At 39.6% G+C, this 15,796-nt stretch overlaps 1 protein-coding gene across 1 annotated transcript in view; it reads right to left on the bottom strand.

Annotated features, from left to right (window-relative positions):
• Nagk (N-acetylglucosamine kinase) overlaps window positions 1-15,796 on the bottom strand; it is a 259,336-nt gene that overhangs the window by 40,817 nt on the left and 202,723 nt on the right. The window contains exon 3 of the mRNA XM_067155983.2: window positions 15,254-15,352. Within this exon, the coding sequence (XP_067012084.1) occupies window positions 15,254-15,352 (99 nt within the window). The remainder of the gene's footprint in view (window positions 1-15,253; window positions 15,353-15,796) is intronic.

Here is a 15,796-nt window from a genome sequence, read left to right as displayed (position 1 = left end):
CTATTATGTCAATGATGTTCCGATGGTTTTGGTTCTTGTAGGCCAACTCCTACGCTTGATTTCAGAAAGACAACACCCAATTCTACAGTAAAATGTTATATCATCAGTTATTTCATCCACTAAAGATATTTGGGATCTTACATCAAATAACAGGTGCAACATTACAAAGTTGATGAACGCTAAACATGGGTGAATGATGTAGGGACAATCAAAATATTATTACATTTGCAGCACAAAAAAAAAGACATCAGCTGGAAATACCAAATATTAAGTTCATCATCATCACCATCATTTTCCAACTCCAGGTTCCCGGGCGCGGTGTACAAGTGCTCGCCATCTCTTCCTGTGTGCATACATCTTCTGTTCAGGACATCATCCCATCTAAGACCTCTCTCCTCCACACCTGATTTCACTGTCTCTCTATCCAGCATTTCCTTGGCCTTCCCCTTGGTCTTTTTCCTTGGACAATAAGGTTGAAATATTTTCTGGCAAGTCTCTTTGGTTCATTCTCATAACACGCCCATACAACTGACATGTGGACTTCTTTATTACACTGGTAACAAGGACCTGAATGCCAGCCATCCTCCTATTTACTTCATTCTTGATTTTGCTGCCTGAATTCTGCTATAGTCATTGTTTGACAGAATCTAAACCGTATGTAAGAATTTGTTCAAAGTTATTAATTTCAGATTCAACCTGTTAAGTTCACAGTAGCTGGAACATCACTGGAGCAAGTGCAATGCTTTAAGTATCTCAGCTGCGTACTTGGTAATAGCTGAAACCATGCTGTTAAAATCAGGTCCCAGATTGAACAGGCAAGGAGTACATTCAAGAGAATGAGCAAACTTCTCCGTAACAGGGGCTTAAATATCAATCTCGGTCACAGTTTACTTCATTGTTATGTATTTTCTGTCTTATTTTATGGTGCTGAGACTTGGACCATAAAAGAGAACACCACCAAAAAACTTTTGATCTTTTGAGATGGGTTGGCAGAATACGTAACACTGAAATACTCCGTGCACAACATCAAAAAGAACAAACTTGAGTACTTTGGCCGTATTATTCGAAATAATAAATACAGGCTCCTTCAGCTTATCTTACAAGGTAAAACTGAAGGAAGGAGAAGTAGGGGAAGAAAGAGAATACCTTGGCAATGGAATCTACGCAAATGGTATGGACTCAGTACCCCTACTCTTTTCTGAGTTGCTGAGAACAAGAACCAGATCCCGCTGATGACAGCCTACTATTTGCTTTACGTCGCACCCCAGCATTTGCTTGGTGTGAAAATGGGAAACCACGGAAAACCATCTTCAGGGCTGCCGACAGTGGGGTTCGAACCCACTACCTCCCGATTACTGGATACTGAACTGCAGCTATCGAGCTCGGTCCATTTGATAAAAAATCCTTTAAATGGATACTCTAAGAGCAACTAGAATGAAATAAAACCGGCTAGCCTGGTCCTGCGTGCTGACTGTTAAACTCAACATCCTCACCCTCCATGTCTACATTTGGAAACAGAGGATAATACAGTAATTCTTGTTTCCGTGTTTGATATGACCTCTTTCTGTCAGTGATAACAAAACTCCTAGATTACAAGACCTCTCACAACAGAAACTTATCTGAATCAAAATAACCAAAGGTTATTGAACTTCTTTATTGTTTTGATGGACTGAACGCAAAGTTCACGTTAAGATAGCATTAAAGTTAAACAAACTAAGGTCAGAGGTTTGCAAGAAATGGGTAGTGTCTCAGTAATATCAATGACTCTTTTAAGATCAGTGTGGAACGTGGAACTTTCTTTACAATCTGCTTCACGTCGCACTTCACAGATAGGTCTTATGGCAATGATGTGGAAGGAAGGGACCTTGGATTACTTCAGACTATCACTGACTATTATTACTCCATCTAATGATGGAGATGTGTACCATATGTATTGTATAGGAAGACATATTAAATTTCCATTGTAAAGTAAAATCAATCATTATCAATCATCTGCATTGTCCGGCTCCATGGCTAAGTGGTTAGCGTGCTGGCCTTTCGTCACGGGGGTCCCCGGTTCGATTCCCAGCAGGGTCAGGAATTTTAACCACAACTGGTCGATGCCCCTGGCACGGGGACCGGGTGTATGTGCCGTCTTCATCATCGTTTCATCCTCATCACGACGCGCAGGTCGCTTACAGGCGTCAAATCAAGAGACCTGCACCACGCCTCCCCAGAGGCCACACCACACCACCTAGTTCTTTCTTACATGATTTCAAAGAACTTTGAAATTCATCAAGCATTTCCCTTGATAAATTATTCCAATCCCTAATTCCCCTTTCTATTAATGAATTTTGCCCCAATCTGTCAGCAGCTCTGAAAGTGGTTTCCTATCTTCACACCAGGAAAATGCTGGGACTGTACCTTAATTAAGGTCACTGTCACTTCTTTCCCACTCCTAGCCCATCGTCGCCATGTCCATGCTACATGCAACAAATTGTAAACAAAATAAGTTCATAAAATATCAATCAACGTCACAATAAAGAAATCTATAAACATTCACCTCACACAAAATTAACAGTAAGTAAACGTTCAAAAAAGTACCCGAGCAGTGTAGGAAGCAGTTTTATATTAAGACATGTTATTTGACCTATTTATAACAAAACTGGAGCAGCACAGGTCCTCTAGTCACATATCAGAATTTAAACAGAATTACCCTATCAACAGAGCTACATGACACAATTCTACTAATCCTTATCGGTGTAAACTAGGGCTGTCCAACCTTTTCATATACTGGGGCGCACTTGGCTCTTGGCAACTGAGGTGCGGGCACCATTTAATAATAATAATAATAATAATAATAATAATAATAATAATAATAATAATAATAATAATAATAATAATAATAATAATAATAATAATAATAATAATAATAATAATAATAACAACAATAATAACAATAATAATAATAATAATAATAATAATAATAATAATAATAATAATAATAATAATACCCATGTGGGGATTCACCAGTTACCTTCATCAGGTGCATCCCATTGTAACTGGGGAAGCTCGCTGGCTTTGCCACCAGCAGAGTCAGAGTGTAGTATGAAAATAACATACCATCGTGAAAAAAAAAAAAAAAAAAAAAACTGGTCCCTTGCCAGGGTTACGGCAAAGACTGGTAAATGACCAGAAGCCAGAAAACATCCTGAGGCAACCTCTGGGGCTAACAACCCTAGTTGTAAAAGGATGGGTACCCGTCCAAAACAAAGTCAAGTCAAGAAGCATGATGGCACAACATTTCAAGAAACATACCCTAGGGGGTAAGTCTTCAGATAAATCCCTCGTCGTCAACGCCACAGTCTCGTTCAGATTCTGGGGGAGACCCGACATCATGCAAGAGATGAGTCTACCCCGAAGAGTCAAAAACTCAAGCCAAAATCCAAAACCTTTCTAGCAACATAAATTCACTTTCACAAATTGGCAAGCTGAAAACCCTCACCAAAGCTCTTCACGAAAATTGGATATCCACAATGGCCCTACAAGAAACAAGGTGCCCAGATGAAGAGATTTTTGAATCCAAAGGTTACCAATTTTTCAACAGCAAAGCGCAAAAACGAATCCTCAATGAAGCTGTGATGCTAAAAATCCGAAACCTTTCTAGCAACTTTCAACATAAATTCACTTACACAAACTGGCAAGCTGAAAATCCTCAACAAAGCTCTTCACAGAAATCAGATATCCATAATAGCCCTACAAGAGACAAGGTGCCCAGATGAAGAGATTTTTTAATCTGAAGGTCACCGATTTTTCAAGAGCAAAGCACAAAAAGGAATCCTCAATGGAGCTGTGATGCTTCGTACCACGGTTGCTGTTAGAACCAAGATCCTTAAATCGGTTACAAATTTCAAACCTGTGAATGACAGATTGTCTACACTAACAATTAAATGCGCGAACAAAACCTACCCACTAGTTAATGAAACTATAAGAACAAGTCTGATCCAGATGAAGTTGATGATTTCTGGGACCTACTGGATGAAAAATTAAACAAAATTACCAAACACAATGTCAAGCTTCTTTTGGGTGATTTCAATGCCCAACTAGGCCATGAACAGAAGTACAGGAAAGTTATAGGAAATTACCCTGCTCACAAAAGAACCAATCCCAACGGCAAAAGACTGGTGTCCATTTGCGAAAATCACAACCTGCAGATCATGTCAACCCACTTTTGCCATCTACCCAAAAAGCAGATGACTTGGTGATTTCCCATCCAAACTCTCAGACAGTTCCAAATAGATCATGTTGCAATCTCCAGGAGAAACAGTCCTGAGATTATGAATGTCAAAGTAAAGAAAGGCATCAATGTGGCCTCAGATCACTATATGTCTCTGATCAAATTCAAACCAATTCCTGCAAACACAAGGAAGATAACCAAACAGATCACATGCTTCGAAAACGATACACTTCGGCAAAAGGTCGAGGAATTCCAGAAGTCTCCTTGTTGAGGCTGCCAAAGACATTGTAGAAATCAAGAGAAGCAAAAGGCATACCTGGTGGAATGATACCTGCGAATCAGTCCTCAAAGAAAGACTCAATGTGTGGAAACTACTACTCTACTAAATCAGAAACTGATTGGGAAACCTACAAAACCCAATGTGCCCAAGCAGCCAGGGTATTCAGAATTGAGAAACATAAATACGAAAAATCTCTCAATGAAAAGATAGACCAAAACTTTAGGAAAAATGAAAGCCAAGAGTACTAGAGAGCCTTCAAACGCAAACTCAGTGGCTATAAACCACCATCTCTATGCTTTAAGCAAAAGGACAGCACACTGGCGATGTCAAATGAAGAAAATTGTAGCATTCTGGCAGACTACTTCAAGAACTTACTTAATTGCTCTAAACCGCAAAGCCCCATTGAGACCAAGGTACCCGGATTCCAGACCATCTGACAGAGATGAAATCAAGCACCACATTGCCCGTCTCAAAAACAACAAAGCACTGGGGGAAGACTCAGTGGTAGCAGAACTATGGAAATATGCCCCAAGGAATCACTTGATATCTTGCAAAAGCAAATAGAAGAAATTTGGAGCAAGGAGACCCTACCTGAAGATTGGAAAATAGCTTTGATCCATCCATTACACAAAAAAAGGCAGCATGAAATACATCAACAACTACAGAGGAATATCTTTGCTACCTGTGACTTACAAAATTCTGAATGGAAAATAAATTCCCATGGAGGGAATTAGATTTTTTCACCAATAGAGCATGTCAAAAATGTCAAAAACATATCAGATATAAGGCTTTTCAGGCGTTTGCTCTACTAACCAGTGTTTCGTCTTAGGTCTGACACTAGACTCATCAGAGTGGGATGTGTCAGACCCTCTTATAAGGGCTTCTGATAAGTTCACCTGCATACACCCCGGCGTCAGTGGGCAGGGTCTGACACATCCCACTCTGATGAGTCTAGTGTCAGACCTAAGACGAAATGCTGGTTAATAGAGCAAACGCCTGAAAAGCCTTACATCTGATATGTTTTTGACATTTACAAAATTCTATTACTTGCCATCCTGGAGCGTTTGGAAGCACAAGTCAAACATCAAATAATACCAAGGAGGGTTCAGAAAAAGTCACTCAACAGCTGAACAGATCCAAAATCTCAAAATGGTCATCAGATATTGTACACTAAGGTCCAAGGAGTATGTGTCTGTCTTTGTGGACTTCAAGAAAGCGTATGACTCCAATGACCGGGAAGACCTGCTAAACATCTTCAATGAATTTGAAGTTGATTTGAAACTGTTGGCATTAATTAGAGCCACCCTGACCAATACAAAATCTAAGGTGAAGTTCCACGGATGTCTCTTGCATTCCTTTGACATCAAAACAGGAGTCCGACAAGGTGATGGGCTATCCCCGATACTCTTCAGCTGCATTCTTGAAAAGATCATCAGAACCTGACGGGTGAGATTGCAGGAAACCAACTACACTCCACTAAGAATAGGAAACAAATCCAAGGGGATCACAACAGATTGCTTAGCATTTGCCGATGATATTGCCATTCTCTCAAACAACGTAGAAACTGCTACAGCTCAAGTTGAAATGTTAAAGGAAATTGTCAAACAAACTGGTCTGCAGATATCGTTTGAGAGAACAGAAGTAATGACTAACATCAAAGAGGCCCCACCAAAACTCCATACAAAATACGGGGACATCATCCGAGTAGACAAATTCAAATACCTGGGTGAGATCATCATGAAAAATGGACTGGACAAGGAAGCATTTCAGGAACGAGTATGCAAACTGGAAATAGCCTACCAAACATCCCGCACGATCTACAACAAAAATGCCTTTCCCAAAACATCAAGATATGTCACTATGAAACAGTTCTGAAGCCAGTAGTTCTATATGCAGCCGAAACCCTGTCTCTAAATGCCAACAAAGGACTCCTTGAAGAACTGGAGGAAAAAAAGCGCAAGATTGTGAGAGGAATCTTGGGATCAAAGTACAGAAATGGAATCCATCAAAAGAGATCCAACGAGAAAGTACAGCAAAATAGAGAAAATTACCGACACAATCCGAAAAAAGACGAGCATGATTTTATGGTCATCTGAACAGAATGGACGGAAGAAAGTTAACTAAAGAGATCTTTCACTTTTTTGATTCCAACCCCAAAACCACATTTCCCTGGTTTAGAAATAGCAAAGAAGACCTGAAAATGCTACATATCTCAACTGAAGACGCCCTTAACAGAGATCGTTTCCGCAACAAAATACGACAAACGGGCTGAACCAAGATGAGCAATCGAAGAGAGAGGAGCGTAAGCAGGTCCACTCACAAAGAATGAGGGAAATTTGGGCTCTAAAGAAGGCTAATTCAGTGTTAAATGCAACAAGACTTAACATGGTCCTTGATGGCCCCAGTGAATTATAAATTATGATGATGATAATATAGAAACATGTAGGCTAATATTGACTGAATTTTTTTTCATATCGTACTTACCTATTTAGTGTGAAATCTGGCATCGCATTATCACTCTGGTTAAGGAACAGTATTGCTCCTTACATTCACTATTAAAACTGTAGGTTTGTAACCATTTAATCATGATCAGAATCACTGTATAAGATAATAATGTGAATTAATAATATTGATCTATACTTTCCGCAGTCAATATAAATAAAAATTCAGTTCTTAACTAAAAATAAAGTTTAAATCTAAGTTTTTTTTTTTTTTTTTTTGCTAGGGGCTTTACGTCGCACCGACACAGAGAGGTCTTATGGCGACGATGGGATAGGAAAGGCCTAGGAGTTGGAAGGAAGCGGCCGTGGCCTTAATTAAGGTACAGCCCCAGCATTTGCCTGGTGTGAAAATGGGAAACCACAGAAAACCATCTTCAGGGCTGCTGATAGTGGGATTCGAACCTACTATCTCCCGGATGCAAGAAATCTAAGTTTAAGAGCAAATTAAATGTGCTTAAAAATAAAGGTAAATAGCACACTGCTCCTCGTCATGATACAATCCAAATTCAACTCAGGATTCCATGAAACTGTTCCACTGTCGTGAACAGCAGATGCTTTGTAAGAATGTTGAGAAAGAAAGATTTATGAATCATTCAGAATGCGATCTATCACACACACACACAAAAAAAAAAACCAGCCTCACCTAGCACTCGAAAAAGAGCAGGGGTTATAATGTACAGAGTTGTCACAATACACGGTGTACCGCAAAAGAACATCACACCTGAGAGTAGGGTGATCAGATGTCCTCGTTTATCTGGACATGTCCATTTTTTTTACCACTGTCAAGGGTCTGGGTGCATTAAATAAAAAACCAAAATGTCCTCGTTTTTCAGTGAATTTGCTTATTTTGGGGCAATCTGTTTTACTGCTTCATTTTTTACAAGTATTCTTCATCCCACAATGGCATCATTGATATCATATTGATATATGTGTCGTTGTCGTCGTTGTTGTTGTTGTTGCTGTTGCTGTTGATGTTTGAGTCATCAGTCCATAGACTGGTTTGATGCAGCTCTCCATGCCACCCTATCCTGTGCTAACCTTTCCATTTCTACGTAACTGCTGCATCCTAAATCTGACTTAGTTCAATCAATCAATCAATCAATCAATCAATCAATCAATCAATCAATCAATCAATCAATCAATCAATCAATCAATCAATCAATCAATCAATCAATCAATCCTGATCTGCATTTAGGGCAGTAACCCAGGTGGCTGATTCCCTATCTGTTGTTTTCCTAGCCCTTTCTTAAATGATTTCAATGACATTCAATCCCATGAATATTTGCCCCAATTTGTCCCCTTATATTCCAACTTTATCTTCATATTGTGATCTTTCCTACTTTTAAAGACACCGGGCGAGTTGGCCGTGCGTGTAGAGGCGCGCGGCTGTGAGCTTGCATCCGGGAGATAGTAGGTTCGAATCCCACTATTGGCAGCCCTGAAAATGGTTTTCCGTGGTTTCCCATTTTCACACCAGGCAAATGCTGGGGCTGTACCTTAATTAAGGCCACGGCCGCTTCCTTCCAACTCCTAGGCCTTTCCTATCCCATCGTCGCCATAAGACCTATCTGTGTCGGTGCGACGTAAAGCCCATAGCAAAAAAAAAAAAAACTTTTAAAGACGCCACTCAAACTTATTCGTCTACTATTGTCATTCCATGCCATTTCTCCGCTGACAGCTCGGAACATACCACTCATATCACAAATATTATTATAATATTTATAGATCCACCTTTTCAATACAATTGACTAATTATAATATTTGTGATATACGTCATCTTCAATACGGAACCAAAATGAGAATAGTTACTTGTAACATACCACTCAGTCAAGCAGCTTGTCTCCTTTCTCCCAAATCTTCCCAGCCCAAACTTTGCAACATTTTTGCAACGCTACTCTTTTGTCGGAAATCACCCAGAACAAATCGAGCTGCTTTTCTTTGGATTTTTTCTAGTTCTTGAATCAAGTAATCCTGGTGAGGGTCCCATACACTGGAACCATACTCTAGTTGGTGTCTTACCAGAGACTTATACGCCCTCTCCTTTACATCCTTACTACAACCCCTAAATACCCTCATAACAATGTGCGGAGATCTGTATCCTTTACTTACAATCCCATTTATGTGATTACCCCAATGAAGATCTTTCCTTATATAACACCCAGATACTTAAATGATCCCCAAAAGAAACTTTCACTCCATCAATGCAGTAATTAAAACTCAGAGGACTTTTCCTATTTGTGAAACTCACAACCTGACTTTTAACCCTGTTTATCAACATACCATTGCCTGCTGTCCAACTCACAACATTATCGAGGTCATTTTGCAGTTGCTCACAATCTTGTAACTTATTTATTACTCTGTAGAGAATAACATCATCTGCAAAAAGCCTTACCTCTGATTCCACTCCTTTACTCATATCATTTATATATATAAGAAAACATAATCATATTCATACCTTGGTCTACGCCTACCGTTCTTACCGCCTACACTTCATTCAAAAACCAACTGAACAAGTCCTGGGTGTCTTAAGATGAGTCCTATCACCATATCTCTTCTTCTCATCAAATTTAGCCAAATCGCTCTCCTCTCACCAATTCGATTCAGTATCTCTTCATTCGTGATTCGATCTATCCATCTTACCTTCAGCATTTCAAAAGCTTCTATTTTCTTTCTTTCTGAGCTACTTTTCATCCATGTTTCACTTCCATACAATGTTATACTCCAGATATATAGAATATAGAATACATATAGAATATGAGCCTCCGTGGCTCAGGCGGCAACACGCCAGCCTCTCACCGGTGGATACCGTGGTTCAAATCCTGGTCACTCCATGTGAGATTTGTGCTGGACAAAGCAGAGACGGGACAGGTTTTTCTCCGGATACTCCGGTTTTTCCTGTCATCTTTCACTCCAGCAACACTCTCCATCAACATTTCATCTCATCTGTCAGTCATTTATCATTTGCCCCAGAGGAGTGCAACATGCTTCGGCAGCCGGCACAATTCCTATCCTCGCCGCTAGATGCGAACTTCATTCGTTCCATTCCTGACCTGGTCAAATGATTGGAAACAGGCTGTGAATTTTCAATTTTCATTTTCATAGAATATATATATTACATAAAATACTAGCTGTAGTACCCGGTGTTGTCCGGGTAGCTTTTGAATGTTTACCTTTAGTATTTGTATTACCAGTTAGTTAAGTGTGAAGTGGATGCTTATTGATTTATTTTTGAGATATTGATTTTAAGACCTATTATGTAGTTTTAGAGTTATTTAGATGTATCAGATTTCAAGTTTTAGATTATTTAATTTTCGAATAAAACCTTGTTCTTGTAGAAGCTAGAATTGACTGGCAAGTATTTGATTCTTTCCAAAAAAAAATAAAAGTAATAATTATATGTATTTACCCGTCACACTATACATAATTATGTACATGATTTCGGCAGTCACTGAGACTGTCACAATCAGCCTAGTGACCCCAAAAGCAGTGTATTCAACACTAATCTCGGTCATTTCATACTGTATACTTTTAAGCCCTTCTCAGCTCCTGTCTCAATGGAGACTGAACGTGGACTTAAACGGTTTCAAGAGCATCACAGTTCGTATAAGAGACACATAAACAATGGATTTCGATATTAATATCGGTTATTTTCCATTATTTTTGCACATCAGCCCCTCTCATTCCCCACCCCCAGCTGAGGCTGTGATTTATCACCTCCATAGTATTTTTTCTAAGATGGTAAGTCACGTATGTACCAAGTTTCATTGAGAGCAATTCTGGAACATACCCACATACAGTACATCCATAATATCCGTTATATTTACATTCATTTTCACCCCCTCTCAACCTCCATACTGACTTAACCATCCAGAGTGTCACAGATCAACTCTGTGACCTCGTAAAAAATGTATTTGACATTAATATAAGTAAAAAATTGTTAATTTTTATATTTCACCATCTCCCCCAGGTGTGCTAGGGGCGTTTTACCCCAACAGTATTTTTTTCAGATAGTAAGTCATACGTGTACCAATTTTATATGAGAGCTATGCTGGATGAAAAATACATCCATATTTTTGGTCATATTGAACATTTTCCTTTCCACCCCTTCTAATATCCATGCCGATAGGGGCTGAACAACAACAACTGGAGTGTTATTATTCACCTCAGCGTCCTCGAAAAGTATGGAGTGTACACAAATATTTGTCGTAATCTATTATTTTTTATATTTCACCCGTCTTTCTGTGTTTTTTATAATTCACCCTCACCCCTAGGGGTACTAGGTGTATCTGACCCCCACATTAATGTTTCCTATATAGTAAGTCATGTGTATACCAAGTTTGGTTTAGAGGTATGCTGGAGCATGCACACATACATCTTTAAACTCTGTCCCTTTGGACATTTTCTTTTCTTTACCGGTTCTAACTCACCTGCCGATTAGGACTAAACTTAACCTTAAACAGCATCCAGAGTGTCACAGTTCATCTCAGCGATCCTCAAAACTATGGATTAGACACAGATATTGGTTGTTTTCGTTTAATGTTAATATTTCAGCTCTACTTTAGAGGCTAGGGTCCTCTTACCCCAAAGGTATTCTTTTTTCCAGACAGTACATCCAGTTTCGGTTGAGAATTATGCTGGTATATACACATATACACCCATTATCTCGGTCATTTTGGAAATTTTGTTTTTCACTTCTTCTCACCGCTATGCGAAAGGAGGCAGAACTTGAACTTCTAAAAAATTCGGAGCATTACTATTCATCTCAGCGACCTCGAAAAGAATGGATTAGACACCATTTTCGATCATTTCAACATCTCATCTCCTCGTGGGTGTGCTAGCATTGTCATATCTCCACGTACTTTGTCTCCTGATAATAAGTCATAAGTGACTAAGTTTATTTGAAATCACTCCCGTAGTCCCAAAAAGTATGGATTCAACACTAGTATTGTTATATTTCGTCCCCTTGCCTAAGGCTTCTAGGGGTGTCTTTCTCCCACAGTATTTTTTTTTCTAGATAGTAGGTAATATTTGTACCAAGTTCAGCCGACAATTATATTGGAACGTACACACAAACATCCTTAAACTCGGTCATTTGGATATTTTCTTTTCTTCACTTCTTCTCGCCCGCCTGCCAACTGGGGATCAACTTAGACAACAACGACAACCGGAGTGTCACTACTCATTTCAGCGACCCCGAAAACAATTTTGATGTGACCCTATTTTTTATTATTTTTATATCTCACCCTTTCCAACACCTACCCCTAGGGGTGCTAAATTGTCATATCCCCACGCAATTTATCTCCTGATAGTAATTCATAAGTGTACCAGGTTTGTTTGAATCGCTCCAGTAGTCCGGAAAAGTATTATTGTTCGCTTTTAGTTACGTATATAAATCACCCCTCCTCTAGAGGTTCCAGGGGTGTCTTATCATAAACTACTTTCTCCAGATAGTAAGTCATACTTGTATCAATTTTGGTTGAAAGCTACGCTGTAGCATACATAGGCTACGGTACGTCCATTATTTCGGTCATTTTTTAAAATTTCTGTTTTACCCCTTCTCCCCCTATGCCAAAGGGGGGGTGAAATATGATTTATAAAAAATCCGGAGTGTCATTATTAATCTCAGGGACCCTGAAATTATGGATTCGAAACTATTTTTGTTTATTTTTACTTGACACTTCTCCCGCGCCCCAAACCCCAAAGGGGACTGAATTTGGACTTATAAAATATTTGGAGTGAGACGAATTATCTCAGTGCCCACGAAAACTACCGATTCAACACTATTTTAGATTACTTTGTATATCACTCTTCCCCAACTCGAAGGGGATGAACTTGGACTTTAAAAAATCCGGAGTGTCACTATTCACCTCAGTGACACCAAAACCTATGGATTCGAAACTATTTTCGATCATGTTTATATCTCACTCCCCCATAATCCCCACCATATAGGGGGATGAACATGGACTCATAAAAAAATCCGGAGTGCCACAATTCACCTCAGCAACCCTGAAAACTATGGATTCGATACTATTTTCGATTAATACTTATATCTCAAATCCTCTCACCCCCCACAATAAAGGGTCCTGAATTTGGAATTTATAAAAATCTGGAGTGCCACTAATCATCTGAGCGACCATGAAAACTGTGGATTCGACACTATTTTCGGTTATTTTTGTATAGCTCTCCTCCCCCCCTCCCCCCCGAAGGGGCTGAACTTGGTTTATAAAATTCTGGAATGTCACTGTTCATATCTCCGACCCCGAAAAGTATGGATTCAACACTACTTTCGAAGATTTTTATATCTCACACCCCCCCCTCTCGCCCCACCGCCCCTAAAGTGTACCTGGGATGTCTTAACCCCACGTGGTTTGTCTCGTTACACTAAAAATCCAAAGTGCCGCTATTCATCTCAGCGACCCCGAAAACTGTGGATTCGACACTATTTTTGACTATTTTTATATACCACTCCTCCCTCGCCCCTACCCCAAAGGGGACTGAACTTGGACTTAAAAACTTCCAGAGTGTCACTATTCATCTCAGTGACCATGAAAAGTATGGATTCGACACTTTTTTCAAATATTTTATATGTCTCACCCCTCCCCGCCTCAATGGTTACTTGGGGTGTCTTACCTCCATGCGGTTTGTCAAAAGAAATCCGGAGGGTCAATATTCATCTCAGCGACCCCGAAAAGGATGGATTCAACACCATTTTAGGTTATTTTGATATATCAATCCCCCTCGACCCCCACCCCAAAGGGGGCAGAACTTGGAGTTTAAAAAATTCCAGAATGTCACCATTCATCTCAGTGACCATAAAAAGTATGGATTCGACACTACTTTTGAATATTTTATATGTCACTCCCCCTTGCGCCCCCACCCCCACCCCTATGGGTACATGGGGTGTCTTACCCCCACGCGGTTTATCAAAAGAAATCCGGAGTGTCACTATTCATCTCAGCGACCCCAAAAAGGATTGATCGACACTATTTCCTATTACTTTGATATATCACTCCCCCCTCGACCCCCACCCCAAAGGGGGGAGAACTTGGAATTTTAAAAATTCCGGAATGTCACCATTCATCTTAGCGACCATAAAAAGTATGGATTCGACACTTCTTTCGAATATTTCATATGTCAACCCACTTGCGCACCCCCCCCCCTGCCCCTATGGATAGGCCTACATGGTGTGTCTTACCCCCACACGGTTTATCAAAAGAAATCCGGAGTGTCACTATTCATCTCAGCGACCCCAAAAAGGACGGATTCGACACTATTTCCTATTACTTTGATATATCACTCTCCCCTCTCCCCCCACCCAGAAGAGGGCTGAATTGGACCTGGAAAAATTCCGGAGTATCACTATTCATCTCAGCGAATCCAAAAACGATGGATTTGACACTATTTTCGTATATTTTTATATGTGACCCCCCTCGCCCCTGCCCGTAAGGGTACTTCGGGTGTCTTAACCCCATGCGGTTTGTCTCCTGACACTAAGTCATAAGTGTACCAAGTTTGGTTGAAATCGCTGCAGTGGTTTAGGAGGAGATGTAATACATACACACATACATACAATGACATTTATATATATAATATGTTGATATATAGAAATATGATTATAGATATATAGTATGTGTCATTTTTCAGTGTATGCCTTATATTATAATAGACGCTGTATATTGCATGCTTCTCTCTCAGCAATATGCCGTCACAACACTACTATGTAAATGTGTGACAAGCAACAGGAGATAACTGGGATTTTAAGGAAGCTTGTTTTAAGCGGATCGCACTGAAAAGTGATAATGATTAATGTGATGTTGAAAAATGTACTCTGTATTTGCAAGCTGAAACTAAATCCTTTCAAACTGATGATGTGAAATCTTTTGATCAGTTCTGCAAATTCAAACAATCCCTGAATGAGAGTGATAATGACCCTGAATTTAATAAGTTACCTAGTAGTCAGAACTGGGCAAAGTATTTCAATTCAAATAAGTCAGTTGATTGTAGTTGAGAGTTATTAAAATTTGCAGAATATTTTTTTTTCTATACTAGGGCACAATGCAAATATAGAAAAACTATTAATATCACCACAATGGAATAATACAATCATATTTTTTAAACAGTACTTGGTTCTAAGTTCATATCACTTCTAAGACATTACCCAACCACAGTACATTTTTTGACTACATTTACTGTATTACTCCACTTTACAGTACAGAAAGCTAATTGAAGATGAAGAAAAAGAGGAGTGCAACTCACCAAGGCAGACAGAGGTTCATCTTGTGGAATGTTTGCTTCTTTCTTCGCTTCGTTCACCATGTTGTAAATTATCTCCTGTACTGCAGACATTCCAGACACCTGAAAAGTAGGCAAAGATGGCTATTCTGCACAATCTGTTTGTCTGGAAGATTTGAATGTACCATATTCTATTCTTTTCTTGCACTAGGCAAGTAAAGGTCAAAAACAGGCTCAGTTGTAGCTTTGTTAGTTTATTACAATATCACCGGAAAGTGAATGAACCAAATATCTCAGTATGTTGGGTTGAGGGAAAGACCATCTCCAGTGAGGCTAATCTTGTAGGATTCCAGCAAGATATAGCAGATATTTTAGTTTCAGGACGTCAAATGGACTTTGTTTTTTACAAACTGCTTTACTTCGCACCGACACAGACAGGTGTTATGGCACTGATGGGGCAGGAAAGGGCTAGGAGTGGGGAGGAAGTGGCCGTGGCCTTAATTAAGGTACAACCACAATATTTGCCTGGCATGAAAATGGTAAACCATCTTCAGGGCTGCCAACAGT

The sequence above is a fragment of the Anabrus simplex genome, chromosome 1 (assembly GCF_040414725.1).
Source record: "Anabrus simplex isolate iqAnaSimp1 chromosome 1, ASM4041472v1, whole genome shotgun sequence".
In the NCBI taxonomy this organism is placed as follows: domain Eukaryota; kingdom Metazoa; phylum Arthropoda; class Insecta; order Orthoptera; family Tettigoniidae; genus Anabrus; species Anabrus simplex.
The sequence above is the reverse complement of the archived record's forward strand: the minus strand, read 5'-3'. Positions and strand labels throughout refer to the sequence as shown.